Source organism: Corvus moneduloides, chromosome 5 (genome assembly GCF_009650955.1).
Source record: "Corvus moneduloides isolate bCorMon1 chromosome 5, bCorMon1.pri, whole genome shotgun sequence".
In the NCBI taxonomy this organism is placed as follows: domain Eukaryota; kingdom Metazoa; phylum Chordata; class Aves; order Passeriformes; family Corvidae; genus Corvus; species Corvus moneduloides.
In genome coordinates, this window is record NC_045480.1 from 36,023,867 (window position 1) to 36,045,715 (window position 21,849).

Genomic DNA, 21,849 nt, shown 5'->3' on the forward strand with positions numbered 1-21,849 from the left:
CATCCTCCTTGCAAATACATTTGTGTTCATGCATATTTTAAACCTTCTTATTGCTACTGTGACAAAGGAAATAGTTGATTCCAGAATACATGGGTAAAACAGATGAAGAGACTACTGCCTGGAAAAAATGTATTTAGCACTCTTTCCCCCAGAATAATTTTATTTTTTAGGGAAGAAAAACGGGACATTATTATGTCCCATTCTCAGTTTTGACATTATCCATGAAACTTAATTCCCTCTCTTTTTTTTTCATCTACCATATGCCTGTATGAGGCAAGTACTTTATGGAAAAGTAGCCTGTAATCTTGTTGGTGTAGACTGCTGTAGGACATGTGCAGGAAGGTTGCATGTTTTAAATAAAGTCTTTTAGGAACTGCATTTTAGTATATTAAGAGATATTAGCATTATGTAACCATTTGTTTTGTTGTAATGCATCTTCTTCAAGTCCAGGGCTAGTGATCAGGTAGGAGTGTGCAGAGATCATGCATTGAGCCTGTGAGCTGCCTTCAAAGAAGCATATGCTGCATTATTCTAAGAAGATACAGGAATTCTCACAACTGTCTTTCAACATTTCCCTCAAAAGTCCTGTAAAAATAGTCATACTTACAAGAATTTCCTAGGGTATTTTCCTATTATAGTATTTGGTAGGTTTTTTTTTTTTTTCATTGGGGGCTTTTTCACTTTTTAGTGTAAATTTTGCTTCCTTTTTCAACAGGATGCATCTAGCTGAAGATGCAGTACATATTTATAATGAAGACCAAAACTGCATAGCCAGTTATAAAATTGTAGCCCTTAGAAATGTCACTCCTTTATCATAAAACTTCTTAGTGCTCTGAGCCTTTTTAGGGGGGAATTAGGAAAAGGGAATGTAAAGAAAACAGCAAAACCCACTAATTTTTAGAGTGCATTTAGAATTCTGCCCTCATTTCTCAACAGATCTGTCTATCCGAAATGGTATATCCTTCCAAGAGTTTTCAAAAATAAATTTAGTCTAGTGGTAGACAAGCACACAGCACAGGGGTAATGTAACTCAAATAGCTTAAATGAGGACAAGTACAACACTGACTTTGTTAAAGCCCTATTGTTTTTCTCATTATTAGGTGAAACCATTGTCTCAACTCCAGTTGCTTGAAAGATGCAAATATCATTTTCATTTTAAAACCCAAGAAATAAAACTTTTTTTTTTCACATGTATTGGTAAAGCTTAGCTTACCGAAATAAAGGATTGTCTAGTCACAGAGAGAGTTGTTCCATGTAACACAGATTTCCTAGTTTTTGAGTGCTATGTCAGTTTGGAGTAAATCATATCTTTCTTTTCATCTTAGTGTTCACATCCATTGGGTGAAGTAATTTTTTTACCCAGTAGAAAATGTTTAGCACTGAGTTTCCTTTTGGAGTTCTTGGTGTTATTGGTGATGATATGACGTAAGAGTAGTTAAAAATTTGAGAGACTCTGAAAAGGAAAATCTTAAAGGTCTTCTTAAAAGGAAAAAGGAAGCAATGACACTGCTTTATTTTCTTACTTATTCTGTAAAAGCAAGCAATTTTATCTCTGAGTTTTGTCTTGCTTCTGCTTTCCAGTTTTATCTGGTCCTTGACAGAATGCAGTTTTAAAAAACCCTTAATAAAGGAACAGACTTATAGCTATATCTCTTCATCTGTCACTATCTCAAATTTTTTAAAATTATGTGACCACAGTATACCCCATATCAAATGAGAATTAGGAAGAAAAAAAAGTATTGGATTCAAGACCTTCTGTGGCATTTAGGTACCCTACACATCTATTTTCACCACAGTTTCTTTATTTTCTGAAGGAAATGAGAACAAACAGGTTTTTTTCATAATTCACCAATTTTTAGCTTTATTTTTTGTGGATAAACTCCGTAAGATAACTTCATACTGTTCACCCTGCAGAAAAAGTGCTTAATGGGAAACTAATTTTTCAGCTGGAGTTCTTACTGTGAGGGCAAGCTCTAGCATTGGTTCCAGACATTAAAATATAAAGAAAGCTGATATCAGCTTTCATCAAAATTAATTAAAAATAAAAGAACTCAGCACAAAAATTATTTTTATAGGGGGAAATCATTGATTTCTAGGAGGAGGGACTAGGTCAGATGTTCCCAGATTGCTTTGTGGAACGCAGTGGTGGTCCAGAACGAGGTCAATAGTTCTCTAGTTCAGGCTGTGTTCATCCTTTCTAGGTACTAAACTTTATTGAGAGAAAAGTAGAAAAGTATTCTGCTTTGTTTTTGATACAATTTTTTCCCCAAAACTTGTTTTTGTAGTTGCTAAGGGATGTTTATACAACCAGGATTGAGATCTGAGACAACTTCTTAATTAAGATACAGTACAAGGTCTATGACTTTGAAGACTCCCTAGGCTAATTCACAAACTGCAGTAGATCTCCTCCTGAGTGCAGTAGCCAAGTCTGTAGGTGGTGACTTGTCTAGTGAGGATCTGTGGGAAATGTGGCTGGTTGGCTTTTTGTTTTGTGGTGTGGTTGTGTTGGGTTTTTTCTCTAATTCGTTATTAAACAGCTGTTCTCTGTTTCCATGGCACAAATAATTCAACAGTGGTTACAAAGATTATGGAACCACCTGGTGCTGCTCTAGCCTGTCCCTGAGCAGCACTTTTTTATGCCCCACCTATAGCCACTTGCTTATAGGTTGAAGGGAAGTAGAAAGCAGATGTCAAAGAGCTCTCATCCCATTCTCCCTCTTGGCTGTCAGAAAGGACATTTTTTTGGCTTCTTTCAGATCACTTGTTGTAAAGGTCCTAAATCATCTTTTTTCACAGTTACAGTTACAGTCCCTCAAGGGAAAACATCTATCCAAGCAGATCAAAATTAGATTTAGAGGAGATTTTCTCACAGGAAACAAGTTAACAGCTTGAAATTTGCCCAGTTTGGGATGTGCATGGTGTTCTTTTTCACAATTCAGAGATATGCCACAAGAATATTCAGTTGTTTTGAACATTACCATTTCTACCTTTTCCCATGCATTTTTCTGTTAGACTGATTATTGTAGTGATATAGTAGGTACTATTAATAGTGGGAGATACATAAGTTCCAAATGTTTTTTGTTAATATTTCTGGGAAAAGAAAGGGATTAAAATAGAAAAAAATAGAAAAAGGAACACAAGCAGATTAAATAAATATGAATTTATTATATCAAATACCTGTTGTTATATCCCACGTAAGCTTTGAAAGTTAGATAGTAAAATAATGATGATGTTCCATTTCTCAAATAGTTTATTTTCATTCTTTTCAATATAGGATGTTTAGTTTTAAAATCAGTCTCATGTTCTTAGCTTAAAAACCTCTCTAGACACACTGTACTCTGTTACACTGGTTATATTTGGCTGGCCTTACTGGCACTTTCTAAAGTGCAAAGATCACAAGTGATGGAAACTTAGACTCAATCAATTTAAGGGAAACATGCCAAAATAAACCACAGTCCATCAGAAGAACATAGTGTAGTTAATGTAAATCTTGGGAAAAAAACATACATAAATCCTGCATTTGAAAAGTATCTAGAATGATGGCCTTCCCACGTAACAACAGTTTTGATATATTTCAGAAGTCAGTGAGCATAATAATAATTTTATGTGTGCTGATACAATGGATACTGGCACATATGGTGACAGTGCTGAATAAATTAATTTAGCCACTGAAGCAAATAAATCCTCTGTATAAAAATCTGCAGTTTTCTGGAAAGTATGGCATGAGGTCCTTCTAGTATAAAGAAGAAGCTATCAATGCCACGGATCTAAATTACATGCCTTTTGGGGCTTAAAGTGACCTGGTCTAGGGAAAGGTGTCCCTGCCTGTGGCAGAGGGGTTCTACTTAAATGATCTCTAAGGTCCTTTCCAACCCAAACAATTCTATGATTCTAAGGATCAGTGAGAAGGAATATATGGAAAATTGCATTTTCAGGAGTTCTGATAGTGCTTTTTGTCAACACATTCAGAGATACCCATGTTCTGTCAGATTTTTTATTTTTTTTATTTTTTTTAAAGTTTAAAAACATACTAAGTTGTAGGTTGTGGACAGTACTTGAAAGAGAAATCCTAGAAAGGGTGAGAAAGACTGGAAGACCTGCCATCTGGCTTTCTATGACAAAACAGCCTTAGACTGGCTGAATGGAAGGTGTTGAATTCTTATTCAATGCATTATTTATTTATGGCTTTCAACTGTTCTTCATCTACACAGAGCTTCTGTTAGTATGTTTTGCACTCTGTTCAGTAACAGTGTGTTACTGATTTATGTTTACAGTTAGCAGCTTCTCTGGAGGAGGACAGAGCTTTGTGATTTTGTATGGGTTTTTTGGTTTTTTCTTATATATAATACTCTTTAGTTATACAATCACTTATTGCTTCTGTTGTTACTTTCCACTGTTTTCCTGACAATGCAGTGTTGGTGGCAGAAAGGTACAGAACAGCAAGTTGAATTTATTTTTTTATTTGCCTCTGACTGGAGTAATACTCATTTAATGTATTTTAATTTGCTGTTTCATTTATTATAATAGCATTTTTCAGAACAATAAAAGCTCTACACTTTGAAAAACTGCTCTAATCCCTACTGCTATCAGATCTTATGTTCTTCTGGGGACTGAAGCTCATTCTTTGTAGTCTTTGGGACTAGATGTCTGTCTTTAGGCATCGGTACGTGAAGGAAATGGCTTTTCCCTTTTGCCTGTAGAGTGAATTAGTCTGTTTTTTATTATAATTTAAAGTTGGAAAGGAAGAGAAGATTTGGGCTTCTAAGAATGCAGTAAAACCAATCTTTTAGAGAATGAGGGATCAAACAGAAATATAAGCCATTTGGTCTCCAGGAAGCGTTACCCATTTGGGCCATGTGGGTACCAGCAACAGTAGCCATAGTAGCCAGAATGTTGCCAGAAAAAGAATTGAGAACCAACCTCGTACTGGTTATGAGGCGTTTTTCACAGACATATCCTTTCTAGGTACTGACATTTGGCTGTTAAATGTTGCCAAACATGCCCCATAGTGAAAGCAGATGTTGAGCTTATTGTTCTGTTGGATGAGGAAGGTGAGCAAAAAAAAATTGTAGATGTTATCAAAACCATAAAGCATTGTTTATGGTCAGGTTTTACCTAATCTGAAATGCTTTCTTTAGATGACGATTCAAACACAACTGTTGCGTGTTAAGAGTTTATACTTAAATAGCTTCATTGAATTTAGAGATGCTGCTATCACATCTGAGAGCAGAATATAGATTTTCTTTAGGATGAGTCTTATTTTCAACTGATAGAGATAACTTAAACTGAACTATTTGCAGCCCTAAATACCTTTTCTGTAACAGACTACTTTTCAATAATTTGAAACCTCTTGTGAAACCTCTTTATATACTTCCGTTATTGGAAGAGAGGAATAAATATTCATATAGTATCCCAACAACATGTGCTGGCAAAAGTGAAGGAAGAACAAATCAATAATTCCAACACCAGTATTTAAATTCCAGCACTTCCATTAATGAAGATGGGTCTGTTTTCTATTCTTTTTCAAAATGTTAGTTCATGTCTTGTCTTAAGCACTTTACAAGAGTGGGGACTAGGAATATAACACTATGTATAATATAATCTCTAATACAAATAGTTGAGTTATAAATATAATGTATATAGATAAAAATACAATAGTTGGCTTAGTTTTTTTGACTTTATGTATCAACAATAGCAACTCTCAGGTGATGTAAAATACATTATTATTAAGAGAATTTATTTGAACAACTGAAGGTAATTCAATGAGGTCAAGGAAGCTACCTTTACATTGTTTAACTAGACCTTTTTCTCATTGTACCACTGAAGTGTTGATGGGAATAGTTGTTAGCAATATTTGTCTCCAAACCTTTCACAGTTTTAATGGAAGGATAACTGTAAATTAAGATTAATTCATGTTCACCATCACTTCCACCCGTGATTGATCCATCTCAGCTGTTTTTGTGAAATTTCCCTCAGTGATCTCCTGAAGCTGAACAGGACAGTTGGGCAGGGACCTACCTCTTTTAGGTGGTTTGGAAATGTAGCAATAGTCCTATGCTGCCATCTTCAGTGGTCTGGAGTCTGCTATGCTTTGCAGCATAGCAAACTGGCCTACTGCAAGAATAGACAAAGAACATGCACTTGTTTTCCAGCTGCAGTTAGGCTCATTCAAAGACTCATGCTTATGCTATTTTCTAAGATTTATCAGTTCTTGCTGCAGTGGATTTTTGTTTCAGCTTCAGAAAAGCAAGTTCATACTGTTGTGAGAGAACAGAAAACAGGATTTTCTTTACATGTGTAATATTGTAATTAAGTTCATACTCTTTGTTCTGTCCATCAATTCATATATATCTTCTAAGAATCAGCTTTCTAAGCAGGTATTTAAGATAGTAAAAGCTTGTCCATTTGTAGGTTTCTGGCTGTCCAGGTTGTCAGAGGTCTCAACAGCAGTGCAGAAAAGTACAACTTGTTAAAAAAAAAAAAAAAAGTCTTGCATATGTAGGTGAGTTTTGTCCTCTGTTTAAAGATCAGTAGTAAAAAACATATTCAAAGAACTCAAGCATGTATTTGTCTTAAGTATATACTGTATGCAGAAATTAAAGCTATTTTCATAAACACAGTCCTTTTTGTCTTTATCTACAACACCACCTTCCTCCTCTCCAATTTCCTAGCTTGTGCATTATAATTTATGATGGCCTTCAAATAGATGGATATTTTTAAAAGAAATAAGTACATAAAGCAATTGTCATATATCAGTACAAAAATGAAACCTCTGTGTTATGATTATTGCTCTTCTTGCCAGAGGCATCTCAGCGTTTTGTGATTAATTTAAAGGGAATTTTATAATACATCAGGGAAATGGAGCCACATTGGTGTAAAAGGCAAAAGGGATTGTAAGTATAATCAAAAAGTTGATTAGAAAGTCTCTTTCCAGAAGACTGTGTTGAACTTAGTGAAAACTCAGTAGATATGCCTGGTGGCAATTAGGCATTAATTTTTTCGGTTACCCCAGGACAGTACCAAACTTCAAACTAGACATGGACTTGTGGCCTTATCATATTAATGACTCAAGACCAAAATTTTAAGAAGTGCTACTTGTTTTGCAGCTGGAACAAGAATCCAAAACAAAAAATCTGAACTTAAACTCGCGATAGGTTTTTCGTATGTCCTTATATTTTGCTTAGTTGGACCATTAGTGATCTTTGTAAGAAGATTCTTGCTTTGCCTTTTGTAGCTGTTTGAGATCACGGTGCCTCTGTCTCACGGCCCCAAGCCCGTCACAGTCAGTTTTGCCAACCACACGTCCTGCCGGTGCATGTCCAAGCTGGATGTTTACAGACAAGTCCACTCTATCATAAGACGTTCCTTGCCAGCAGCACAAACTCAGTAAGTATAAGCTTGTCTTTCCTTTCACGTTATGAGCAAGCCTATATAATCAGATTTAAAATACTGCTGGGCAGGTTACACAGTTAGGATAGGTGATCTATACATAGCAGTAGCAGAACGCATTCTGCAAGGGAGCTGCCATTATTTTACACAAAGAGAATGTTACTAAATTACCTTTTTACCCATTAGATAAACTGAAGTGAGATGATTTAAAACTGAAGAACAATGTGTGTGGGATTTTCTTGATGTATAAATATTTAGGAGGTCAAAAATACATAATAGATTAACAGTTGCTTTAAGGAAGAATCAATAACTAGAAGCTGGACTGGAATTAATTGTTGACATTTTTAATAAGGTGAGTGAATAGAGCAAATTTCTCTGAGGTGTTAAGCATTTTCCTCAGTGGTTTCATTCAGTTTAAGTCTGGATGTTTTCTGACACATAGATTATATTCTATTTGAGTTCAACTGATTTAATTTGTTTGTCAAAGCATGGATCATAAACAGTGGCTTGGAAGTAAATCTATTGATAATTAGTTTAATTACATAATTAACAGATTATAAAGAGTCAATAAAAACCCAAGAGTTAATAATAAAGTCAAAGGATGTTGGCTCTCTCTAGCTTCTCAGTATTTCTAGACTAAGAGCTGTTGTAATGACCAGGGCAAGAGTTTCTTCTAGCCAGGAAACAGCTACCTGTAGTTGAGGGAGGTGAGAGTACAGACACCAGACTTGAACCAGCATTCACAGGTCGCTGTTTCTCCTGTGACTAAGGAATCATGCTTCAACAAAGGTAAGACAACACAGATCAGAATATATAAAGGTCTCCTCTACTGTTACATACTGTCTTTAAGTTCAGAATCTATGGCTTTGTACAATAAAACAGGCAGGAGGCTTTGGTTTGTTGTTGTCTGGCTTGACTTGGTTGGTTTGGGTTTTTTTAACAGAACACAATAATATGTCTGTAAATTATCCATACTATTTCTCAAACAGAATCAGGAGGCAGGCTAAAGGAAACATATGCCAAGTGAGGCAGCAAGAGTGAGACCATTAGTGGAATGAAATCAGGAAACACAAGTTTGATAAAACATGAGGGGAAGCAGGGTGATGTTAAACTACAGCAGTCTGTACAAGCAGAGTGATTTAGTGTGCTGAAGGGGAGGGGTGTACTTGAATGATGATCATGGAAGAATGTCCCAGCACCTGCATTTTTGAATGTGTGAGTAATGGTGCTCAGGGGAATGAAAAGTGCATCAAATGAGTAATGTAGGTGTTGTCTTAACAGATTAGTAGGATTTTAGAAATACTACAGAAACAATGAATAAATGACACAGCCCGGATACAAGAAGTTAGGCTTGACTTGTTCAAAGATGTAATGTCAGCTGTGGTGATAAAGAAATTGCAAGAGATGAAGATGAGATAATACACATAAATATTCTATCAGTGATTCACCAGATAGCTCAGTTCACTCATTCTTTAAAAAGGCAACAGCTGCTGCCTTTGGATTTTTTTGCTTTCTTTGGTTTCCACTACCTTGGCTACAAACTGTAGCAGAAAAAGAGGACTAAAGTGTTAACTTGTTTATTGCCTTTATTTTTAAAGGCAGCGCTGCTAAAGTTCAAATCTTTAGGTTCAAGAAAGCTCACCAGAATCTGAGTGACTAATGAGAAAGTGTCAGCTAATGGCACATAAATTTCACATAAACTGGAATGGAATCTGATAAACTGATTTTTTTTTTTTTTGTCTACAGCATTCATTATAAAATTTATCTGCTGTCTTTTGATATCCTAAGTTTGAAAACATTTTTGTACTTAAAACAACACATAAAATGATGCGTTACATGCAGTATTTGGCATGCAAAAATGTTTTATACTCCTGTTTTCTACCTGAGGCTTATGTTCTAGGGCTGTTTCCAAACTACATTAGCAAAGTACAAATATAAGTTTCTAGAAGTTAGAGCTGAAACTTGAAATGTGAGAAAGTTTCTTCAATAAATGGTTGAAAATCTCTGTAGTGGGGAGAACCTTTAGTAACAGATTTGACAGGAATAAAAAAAAAGATTATGAATGAACTGACATTCTTAGAAAGATATTTGCAATGGAGAGAAACTAAAGCAATCAACAGCTAGAATTGATTTATTTTTTTTCTCCTTGAGTTCTTATGGTAGTAAATCAACAGCATTTTTTAATTTCACAGGTGTCATGTGGCAAACAAGACCTGTCCAAAAAATCATATTTGGAATAATCAAATTTGCAGATGTTTGTCACAGCATGATTTTGGTTTCTCTTCTCACCTTGGAGATTCTGGTAAGCAGTTTTTCTTAAAGGATTTAGTGTAGTTCTAGGTTTAGATTCACCTAAAGACAAAGAAGTAGTAGCAATTATTTGTGTCTTTTTCTGTATCAATACTACTACTGGTTGTTGCCTGTCTTTTTACATATGCTTGTTTTTGAAACACCGTAAAAGGTATGGATTTGCTCATTTCTTCCCATAAAAATAGGTGTGAGAGTAGACACAAAATTCTGGTAATAGTGTGATTTCTCTGCTGCTTTTGTAGACACATCTGAAGGATTCCATATTTGTGGACCAAATAAAGAGCTGGATGAAGAAACCTGTCAATGTGTCTGCAAAGGAGGCGTGCGGCCCTCGAGCTGTGGACCTCACAAAGAATTGGACAGATCATCATGTCAGTGCACGTGCAAAAACAAACTTATCCCTGCTTCCTGTGGGCCCAACAAGGAATTTGATGAAGAAAAGTGCCAGTGTGTATGTAAAAAGAGCTGTCCTAGACATCAGCCACTAAATCCTGCAAAATGCGTCTGTGAATGTATAGAATCTCCCAATAAATGCTTCTTGAAAGGAAAAAGGTTCCATCACCAGACATGCAGGTAAAACCTCAGTTCTAATTTCTTTTAGTGTGTTCAAGGCATAAAATTTTGGGTTGTGACATTAGCTGTCTTGTTGAATTGCTTTGTAACAGTCTTAAGTAAACAGTAAGTCTGTCTTCAGTTTTATCTTCTGCGACGTCGATAATCTCTAAGAGGAAGCTACTAGGCATAATAAGTATTTAAACCATGTTTAGTTTTTAGTACTCTTACTACTACTTCATGGGACTTATTCCCTTTTGGTGAAAATGAACCCTAAGTTCAATCTCCCTATATCTTATGGTATTTAAAATCCTACTCTATTTGTCCCCATGAACTGAATATTGCAATTCAAGTAACTCAAATATTCAAATAACTCAAATATTCCTAATTAGATTTCAGGGTGTAATTCTGGAGATAACATCATTCATTTCCACTTCCTAAATTTTGGAGTCACCTAGCTCTGGGTGATTTTTGTGAAAAGTAGACACGTATAACTATAAAACAGACTTCCCAGATCACCATTTAAAATAAAACTTAGGAAGAAAAGTCTGCAGTTTCTTTATATACCCTAGGGCCTTTTCTTTCCATACACCCATAGCATTAGCAGTCTATATACATAAATGTGAATGACTTTAGGTTCTGAGAAACAACCAGCATTATTTCTGCTTTGTATATTATGTGAGGAAAGTTTTCCTGTAAAATTCTCTTGTAAATTTCTTAAATTCATTAATTAAATTAATTTAAAAAATACTTAAGCAATGCCATTTGGAGAAGAAGGATCACTTATTTCTAGTATAGGGGAATTATTTCTATTACATGAATGACAACAATTCATGCACTGCAAATGGAAAATAGCAAATTAGGACATTTAAATGTCTGTAGTAACCTGATGCTTTATCAAAAATAACACTTATTTAATTTAACATGTAATTATTTGGGATAAATATATTTCTAGATATATAGACATCATTTCATCTTTATAATGAAAAAATGTCACATATAAGTAGTGACATTTCCATTGAAGCCTTTGAAATGGTGGAAAAGATGACTGGCATTACTTGTTTTCCAATATTTGGCCTTTGAAGTGAAATAGAAGAGCTGTTAAAAACATCAGAAACTAATTTTTCTCTATAATTCAACTCACATCATTTCAATTTTATGTTTGCAGAGGAAAAGAAACCAGCCTGGTTACATAAGCTCTACATATCACAAAGCCTTTACACTGCAGGTGTCACTTCCAGCAGTGCTACAAATATAAACCACGTACATTTTAAAATAACATGCACAACTGGAGAAGCTAAGAAATGTCATAATAAATATCCAATGTTGATTTCAATGTCTCTGTTGATTTAAAGACTTAGTATTTGAAGGAGGAAATTGAGTTCAGCCTTTCTCTGTTGTGGTTGAATACAGTAAAAAGTTTGAATCACTTTCTCACTTCCAAGGACAGTATGATATAGGGTGCTTCTACCTTTTTCTCTTTTCTGAGCTGTTTTTCTTTTGATTTTGTGTGCGGAAAACCTTTATACCTCTGGAACCAATAGTCCTGTAGATTTTAGCACTGCCAAGGAAAATAGAGGGAGCAACCTCTTCTCCTTAAGAAAAGACTTAGTGTAGGTTTCTCACATTTTGTCTCTGTCCAGCACAAGCTGTTTCTAAAAGGAAAAAATCCCTGCAACACCCTTTTTATCTCTGAAAGATCTCTTGCTGGTTTGTAACAGCATCAATTATAAAATCGAATTTATATAATATATATATGAATTTTATACATTTATAAAACATAAATAAATTTATAAAACAACTCTGCCTAGCTTTGTGCTAGATGTGTGAGCCCTAGACATGAACATAATCCTGTTGTCATGTCCTAGACAGCTCCCTGTGGAGACAAGTAATCCTTGTAGCTTCTGGTTTTGAAGCACTAATATCTTTATGCACTGTACCTAAAATGCCTCTACCTCTAGTGTTACACCCTGCTTCAGATGAAAGTAATACAAAATCATTTACAAAGCAGAGGATGGGATGGAAAAAAAAAACCCTCAGGATACTGGCTTTTCAGGTGATTTATGCTGTTTATCAGCCCAAGACTTGTTTCATCTGTGGCCTTGCTAGGCTGCCCACAGTGACTATATGGGCATTCTGCAGCAAAAAATCACAATTATTGACCATAATGAGAAAGTTGCTTCTGATTTGCCCAGCACTAGGACTAGTGAGGGAACATCTGTCTGAGCTCCGGCGTGCTCAGATTATGGTCATTGAAACAGATCTCTGTCACATGAAAACACTCCATAAACAGCATTCAGACCAAATCTTTTGAAAGACCTTGTCTATTGTTCAGCAGTTTCCTAAGGAAACCACGTTTATGTAGTTACAATGAGTGCTGCTATTCACCCTGTGCTACCAGCTCTAAAATTTATTTTGGTCAGTTTTGGCTGGGCCAGATTACTAGGAACTTCATCTGCTAAGCACTTTAGAGGAGGAGAGGGACTTTCTTGCTCTTTTGAAATGTCCCAAATTAGGATAAGACTGAAGTAACCTGAGCTTGACTGCTGCTGGACACAAACTCACGTGGGAGAGGTGCTGCATAGCAATCTCAGCTGCAAGTTGAAGTTCACAAGGAGGCATGAATCCTAAACAAAGTGAGCTCCTCATGCTTAGTGTTTACATGACTGCTTTTCATTGTGTACAGTCATAGGTGTGTGGAAGAGTTTAGCTTTGCATCTTTTTCTTCTTATTTCATTTTACTGTCATTCAGTACCTGAAATGGTCTGAACTTTCATGGCAGGGACAGCAAAAAGGTGAGTTCAGTGTTTCATCCACTGAATCTCTGTGGAGTACCTTTTGCCCAGAACAGACCTACTGCTGGTTGCCTATTCACTCACAAACCTTTTTGTTGCCTTTTACCACCGTGTCCAAACTTTAGGGGGAAAAGACAAGTCGGACTTTGAGAGATTCCCATGAGCTGCTACACTGATTTCAAATATCTATTAAGTGGCACAAAATAATGTTACTCCCTTAATTACAGAGATCACAGTGGTGAACTAATCAATGATAAATGACATTGAAAACACTGAACAAGATGTGACACTAGTTAATAAATGTCACATTTGCAGTCTTCCTCATTCCTTGTTGCTTTCCTCATAGCCAGATTCATTGGCTGAACTAGATGGTGTGAATTAGTGTAACTGTAGTGCAGACCTCATATCATAAATTATTGCAAAATAGTAACTTAGTATCCAAAACAAGCACACTACATACTAACTTATTTGCAACAACAGTAAGAGTAGCCACAAGCCTGAAATAAGAATTACCTAGGGCAGAGGAGAGTGACATTGTGCAATTTAGCGTGCTGTATATATGTTAGTAACAGTTATCGTAACAGACCATAATATCAGTGCTTCAAAAACAGGTGCACATTATTTAAGTGCACATTATACAAGTTTTAAGTATAACTATGGTGAAATTTAAGACATACACTTTTGTCTTTTGACTCCTTGCCAGTGTCTGAAAAAAATCCCAGACTTGTACTTTGTCTCCATTATACACCAGAAAGTATTTAGCATTGTTATTGTAAGGTTATTTTGGGTCAAGTTCTTGTTTTAATAGAAAAATTAAATAGGAAAAGGAAGGGTTCAGGGACAACCAGAGATATTATCTTTGTATAAGTTGTATTTTTCAGTCAAGGAATTGGTGAGGAAAAATTCTGGTGCTGCATAGGTAGATGTGATTTGTGGTTCAATGCTGTATTTCTGCAAAACTTATTTTAATCAGGTAGGCACTAATTCTGTCCTTTTTCCATTAAGTTTTATCAGAAACATGATAAATAGGCTCTGATTTTTCTTCAGAATGCACGCAGATGCAATATGAATGTAGATATATTCCCACTGGCCTCAGAGACTGGCTGTGGGAATCTGCAACTTGAAAGGAAGTATGTTCTCATTTTCAAGACCAGAGTCACAGTGTAACATATGTAGACAAACCTCTCTCAGGCTTATTGCAGTAACCAATAAGGTGAGAAACAGTCCTGGGTAGGAGGATGATAGATTTGATTATCACCTAATTCTAGATTACCACCTCCAATTTGCAGCATGCAGTAGGTTATAACAAGCCAATTTGAGTACAGAAATATATCCTATTTTCAAAACAAAATTTAAAAACATATTACTCAAGATTAGAATGTGGCTGTAACCAACAGTGTGGTAAAAAAGATCCATGTGTATCCATTGCAATAGAATAATTTCTCTTCAGTATAATTAATTATTATTTCATTGTATTTTGTGAAGATTAGTCTGACTAAAATTGTTGCAAGAACATAAAAAGTTAAAACATATATACTTGTAGGAATTAAATATCCCATTGAGAAATGGCAAAGTGAAGGCACACGGATTTCTGCCCCAGGTAAATATAAATGATTGTGTTATATTAATGTCCACTTTTTGTTTTCCTTTCTTTAGTTGTTACAGACCTCCATGTACAGTGCGAACGAAACGCTGCGATGCTGGATTTTACTTCAGTGAAGAAGTGTGCCGCTGTGTACCTACATATTGGAAAAGACCACTTATGAATTAGTGAAGAGAGCACTACTTGCTATGTTGGTGTACATTTTTCCATTAGAACAAAAGAACAACAGAAACTTTGATAATATTTGGAATTAAATGTTCACCAGAGACCCTGTGGGGCTTTCAGAGACAGACTTGTGCTTTTCTCAAGATGTGGAAAGCAAATGTAGAAAACAACTGGGGTTCGTGTTTTGTAAAGAACTCAATAAGGACTTATTTTCTGTCAATGACCAAACAGCCTAGGTTCTCCTTCTTGTGATTTTTTTTTTTTAAGAGATAATGACTATATAATTTATTTCCACTAAAACCATCGTGCAGCATTTCTGTTTATAGCAGTAACAATTGTTAAAGCTCACTGTGATCAATATTTTTATATCATGCAAAGTATGTTTAAAATAAAATGGAAATTGTATTATATAATGGTGAGAATGTTTAATCATCTGCCTAAAAAGGAACTCAGATTCAACTCTATTTTCAGGGTTCTTAACAGGGGAAAAAGGCAATAAGGAGAAAGCACTTTTATGAGGGAAGACTGCAGACATTTTCTCATACCTGTTGTGTTTTCCATTTGGAATAGAGTTGTACGGAGGGTTTTGTGAGCCAGTGGTATTTCTGGCTCTAGAATGACAGTAGCAAAGAAGGTATAATTAATGACAGTGGGAACATTGGAGATTCTGTACATTGCCCAAGTATAAGGACTATGTTTGAAGCACAGTAGCAACTACTCACATTCCAATATATTCATCTCCTATTTTATTTCTTAGCAGCACTCCCAAGGAAAAGTATAAAATAATGTCTATTCAAGGTTATTGGTATGAAAGTGGAAATTCCAACACTGCTTTTTATTTAGTGTTATAGGCTACGTTATAAATTTTACAGTTAAATCATTCAAAATGCTTTGATGAGCTTAACTGAGTCAATCAGATCTCTTCATCAATGTATACAGATGCAAATATATTTTGAAGGCGAAAAAGTATGTATTCCAATGGGGACATGAAAGGACCAGTCTGCTGTGGATTGACACAGTCTCTACATTAAAAAAGTCTCTTTCAGAAAATGTGAGATCAAACACCTACAATTTTAAAAAAAGGTAAGATTTTTAACTTGGATGGGAAGAGCAATCTATTCAAAATTAAAATGTATCAGAAGTTGGAAGGAATTTCTTTACTTACGGAAACTTTACTGGGTGCAGAAGTGGAACAAGCAAAGCTGCAAAGCAAGATTTTTGTGACAGGAATGGTCAGATCTGTAAAAATAATTGTAGACATCAGTGCTGGATCTAAGCAGCTGTTCTTTAAAGAGTTATTAATGAAATATCATAGAAAGTTTGCCAGGAGGGGTTGCTTTTCTAGATTTTTTGTGTTTCATATTTCCTAAAACTGAGTGAAAATTCCTGTTGATTACTCCATCCCCATCATGGGTTGATGCAGTCTAACAGGAGGAGAGATACTTTGAGACTTCACACTTTCCACTGTATGCCTGCTATGCTCAGTGTTCTTCCAAGAGGCCAGATATTTATTATCCAAATAGGATAACAGGGTAAAGTTTAGGTATGCAAATACTGAACAATGTCTTTATTACTATATTGCTTCAGCAATCAAATGTAGGTAGACATTTGGACAACAGTTTAACATTGATGCACAACTATAACAACTCACACTTCCCATCCAGTGGCATTATGTCATGCAAATTATGTCCAGTCATGCAAGTCATCAGTGTCTAAATTGGCAATGTCAACATAATAGCAAGAGGCTAATGATCAAACTTAATTCAGCATTCAAAAAAATCCAAACATCCTCTTCTGTAATTTAACTGCTTAAAGGAACTGTAGGTGAAGATTTTAAATTTCTATCCCAGCCCAATACAGAAGAGAGTCAGTGAAGAGAAGACAAACCAAATCTGGTACCAGGAACAGAGCCTAAGTAAGCAGGTATCTAACAGATAAAAAATATACTTGTGGTTACAAAGGAGGAGGGCATGAGTGAAGGCAGAAGAAAACCTACTTTCCATCAAATAATTCCATGTAGATTATAAAAAGTGCATGTTAAAATACTATGCAAATTAAAAAACCCAAACCTTATTAAACTGAGCAATGATCACATGTCTAAATTTTTTTAAAGGATTCATGAAAACAGCTAATAAACCCACTGTGGCTACTTGCATTTCTACAGAATGAGCATACCACACTCCAAGATGGTAAAACCCATCTGAGTAGGGAAGGGCAGACAGGAAGCTCGAAAATGAGACCAATGAACAAGGAGCTTCAACTTTATCACAAACATCAGCATTTAATAAGACTTACTTTCTTGAATGCATGCTTTTTCTGTTTCTTAACTTTCCAAGCATTGAGACTTTTGGGCATAAATTATGCTAATCTCTAAGTAAAACTTAGATTTATAGAGAGCAAATTCCTGACTTGTAAAAGTAGCCACAAATCAGGTTTATGTCTGAGCAAAGTGACTAGTTAACCATTCTCAAAATTATGTTGAAAATATGCATAGAATAATACATACAAGCAGTTGGTAGCATTTTCTGATAATCAGGCTCTCCATTTCTACATTCCATGAGAATAGAGCTATAAAAATGCATTATAAACTGTGGAGGGCTGGGAGCCCTTGGCACAAGAGCCCTCTGCACTGCCTTGGAGGAGAGAGGTCTGAGGGCAAAAAGACTTTTTCCGGAGATAAGCAACCTTCCTCTGGGTCATGGTGACAAAGTGAACCACCCCCAGCGTGCCTTGTTTCTATATGGTAATAGCCTGGACCCAGTTGGCTAATAGGTTTCTACCCCACCCCCTGCCTTTCCCATAAAAAGCCCATTTCTGTCCCTGATCAGGGGGCCTTTGTCCCTGGCCTCCCCTTCACAGGAGCTGCTGGACAATAAAAGCTGCCTCTGTGGAACAGCCAGATGAGGCTCCTGTCTCTCTATCCCCGAGTCCACCTTGGGTGGTTTCACAAAGAGCTGAATCATAGGAGCTGGAATCACTTGTAGCTGAGAAGTTGCTACACTTGCTGGAATCCCCTGCTGCCCAGGGAGGCCTGCCACCACCCCTGGAAGAGTTATTCTTTGCAGGACGCTCTCTCTAGGAACGTCGCCGCACACCGGTGCTGGCCAGCATCAGACCCCCTGCGATAATAAACAAGAGCACAGACATCAGAATTATTATCATTAGTATTGGATATAGACTCTACAGATTCTATGTGATATAATGTGATTCCCTTTATCTCCATACTGTCATGAAATAATCTGTAGAGTAGGTCCTTCTTGCATCTATTGCATAAAGAAGCTTATAGGTCTACATCATTGTCAGTTTTGAAGAGATATTTGATAATGATCTCCTTGAAATTTTCATCTTCACTTCAAATCTTAATGTTCTTTAAAAAATATAAAAATAAAAGAGATTTGAAAAGATAGATGATAATTCTATATGCGAGTTATTCTGCACTAAGTCCAAATAAAAAGCTTTTATTGTTATTTGTCTAAAATCCCTGTACCTTGTGCAAAAATTACAAGGTGGTTGGGAGAGGGAGAGTGCATGTAACTGCACTAAATCACATTTAATAGTAAACAGATTTATGCTTGCATTTCATCAGGGATTTACAGCACTTTCTGTACTCTTTAAATACTCTCTAGGGAGACCATAAATTATGCAGAGTAAGCCCTCTTTACCTGCACTACCAGAGGGACATGCTATTTACAGTATGAGCACTGTTGGTCAGCTGACAGGGTTGTTTAATTCATGCTGAACAAGTTGATAGTAAATCAGTTCTCTCAGTTCTATTTGAAAGACCAGCGTGAAATCTTACATATGTACTGTATCATCTTGAAAGGCTTAGCATTAGGATTGCTTCCAGTATGCTCATTTTCAGTCTTTAGATCTCAGTTACAACTCCAGATGCCCTTGAATTTTAACATATCTCCTATTTTTTTGAAGCATAACCAGCAATCACATCCATGCCAAAAGACAGGAATGGAATAATTTATGCAGTCAGTAAGCTCATCAACAGATTAGCCTGAAGAATAGACTATATTCTTTTAAATATTATTTATTATATATTTAATTTAAGGATATATTCTTAAAATACTGTGATTTAAAAATAGAATGGATTTTGTATTATTTGGAGGTACAAAAGGTTGCTGTCAGGTAGAAAAGTTTAAAAGTGGTCAATTCAGAATTTTAAGAATTTTTTTATTTAGAAAATATGATATAGTAATAATTCTTTATATTATAAGAATTTTGCTTCCTTGAAAAAATGAAAACAATAGTTGATAATTTATTTAATAGCTTCTTTTTGTTCTCTCTTTTCATTTTGCATTGCAGATAAAACTAATGGGAAAGAACACAGAACAACCTTCTAATTGAGTAATGAAATAATAAGATGAAATGAACCAGGTATTTAATTTTTTTAAGTAATTCATATCAATTGCTAATAAGAACTGAAAAAATTAGGCCACTTAAATACAGGTTTAAGACTCCGCAATATAGTAGAGGTCTTAAAAGCTCTGGAGAGATGAAAACCTTTTTATAGAACACATATCTGGATTCATTTTATCTATACTTTCTTGTCCAAATGTTGTAATGGAATGTGGACAGTAGAAAGCATTAGGAGATCACCAATTTTGCAATCACAAGTTCTAAAATTTCAGTAATTTATCATTAAAAAATTATATTTTACCTATAGTCTGAATCTATGAATCAGGGGACTTTATTTCAGCTTGAGAATATACTGAATTACAAAGAATAGAACACACCAGGAAAACTAATAAAATCCTAAAACACAGTGCTTTGCTCTTTTGTACAAATGTTTCTACTTCTGGCAAACAACTGCAGAAACCTCTAATAATTGTGTATCACCATTTTATTCCCTTTTCTTCTCAGCAAAACCCTGTCATGAAAATAACATCTTTTAGATTCAAGTATTTCTCCTGTTCCTGGGTAAGGATATTATATCCATTCCTGACAGACACTGACCTTTCAGCTGAGTTTCAGCAAACTCTTTATCCCTTTTCTACAGTTATAATCAGACGTATGCGGTCACTGAACTCTTCCCCTTTGCCCCCATTCTCAAATTACTTCTCTTAGATTTCTGGGCCATATCTCGGTCTCCCCGTAAGAATATCTGTATTTCCTTGTCAGCCTTTTTCACATATCACTGCTAACTCTAACCTTCTATTTCCCTTTTATATCCAATCTCTCACTAAAAATAGCATTGCTTTTTTCTCTATTATCATTAAGACCTCTTTCTTCTCTCTCCGTTAAATAATCAGACCAACATGGGGATTAATCTCATTTTAGCTACCTAGAGTTATTCTTCACTACACATACGTGAAAGCAAGTGTTAAAGAGAAGCCTGAAACTTCACATTCCAAGTTCGCAAATCCAATCTGTCCAAGCAAATAATAATAATAATTACAGTTGAGAGCGCCCCTAAGTAAACTTGTAAAAAAAAAATCAGATGCATTGACCATCCTAGCAGATACCACTTGAGACATAAAGGACAATTTATAAACAAAACCAAAATTTATAATATCACTCTTCCTGTAAAAAAAATTCAAGCTTTAATTCTGCTGTATTCTGCATGCTACCCCTGCAGTCTAACAGTGCACTCACCCAGTCCTCAAAGTCCAGTGCAGCATTCTGGAACTTAATTCAGCCTTGTAATTGAGTTTATGTTCACATCTCATTCATGCTGGGAGGGAAAAAAATCTTGGGTTTAAGGGCAGGTAAGGAGACTTCTCATATATACCACAAAAACTCTGAGGTCTGTGCTCTTCCTTAGCACAGATATGCCCACCACCTGCTTTACAGTGCTGTGTAGACAGAAAAAATGGGGTTAGGGGATCCTTCCCAGAAGGATGATGCCATTTTTAAAGACAGATACTATTTGTAAGCTCAAATCTTATACCCTATGGATGTACTTTTCACTAGCCTGCACCCTGTCCAGTAATTTGGATGTAGAGAGCTGCCAAGTCACAGAACACTTGTGGCTCAATGTAGTCCATGGGTTACCATAAGGGTAGATTCTACTGGTTTCAGCTAATCCAATCAGTTTTTGTAAACCATTTAAGAGATACTTATTTTAATATACAGAAAATAACCTCTAACTGAACCACAAAAATACTTTGGACTTGTATTGCTATCAGAAAAAAAAAAAATCTAATCATATGTGCAGACACACTGCCTGGAAGCTTAGCTCAAAATAAACTCAAGCAAAATTAAGTTGAAAAAAACAAACATTGAAATATATTTCTGACTCTAAGTCAAGTCAGTTACATCCACTAGAGAAAGAGCTAGTACTAACATTTAATTTCATTTCCAAACTATGAACAAAAAACAAATATATGCTTTATGTAGAGATAAAGCTTTTATCAAATGTAATTTCCAAAAATAAGAGAGTGAGTTTTCAAATACATATTGGTGTCATCTGTGAGGAAACTAGAAAGCTGTCTGGCAGCACGCTCATATTTATTTCAAAGAACAGTCTGTGCAGCAATGAGATGTTTGATATTGCTGCAAGTATATATATAAAAGATCAGTATTCTTTTGAAAGATTAATAATAGTAGGTTATGCTTTAGAGAATCCAAGCAGTAGAAGTTTATCTGTTCATTTAGTACATTACTGTGTTAAGTTTAAAAGCATTCAGCTCTCATAATCATAAGTCTTTATGCTTCAAAGATCTAGGAGTTAACATTTCCTTTTATTATGTCATTGTTCTTTGAAACTTGTAAGAAGTATGTCTTATATTTTTAACTGTAAGTTAATTTGAAAAACAGTTCTAAAATAACTATTTTTATTTTAGTAACTCTAACAATGATAAACAACCAGTGGGTGAATAAAACTTCACCTTTCCCAGCCTACAGCCCCAGTTCAGTTATTTGCTCTATGTCCAGTCAGGGTCCTGCAGAACTGTGCACATGGATTCCTAAACCAGCATCCTCTCTCTGAGTGGTTTAAAATCAGGAATGCAGTTGCAGCCACCAGCGCCGACAGATTCTGGCTTCTTCTGTGACTTACCCATCAGACGGCTTCTAAGACCAGCT

General features: G+C 35.6%; 1 protein-coding gene across 1 annotated transcript in view; it reads left to right on the top strand.

Annotated features, from left to right (window-relative positions):
• The window catches only part of VEGFC (vascular endothelial growth factor C), a 71,092-nt gene extending 55,868 nt beyond the window's left edge, over window positions 1–15,224 (top strand). Inside the window, exons 4-7 of the mRNA XM_032109894.1 lie at window positions 7,235–7,386; window positions 9,582–9,691; window positions 9,942–10,272; window positions 14,703–15,224. Of these exons, the coding sequence (XP_031965785.1) occupies window positions 7,235–7,386; window positions 9,582–9,691; window positions 9,942–10,272; window positions 14,703–14,817 (708 nt within the window). The 3' untranslated portion in view covers window positions 14,818–15,224. The remainder of the gene's footprint in view (window positions 1–7,234; window positions 7,387–9,581; window positions 9,692–9,941; window positions 10,273–14,702) is intronic.
• The last annotated feature ends 6,625 nt before the right edge of the window (window positions 15,225–21,849 follow it).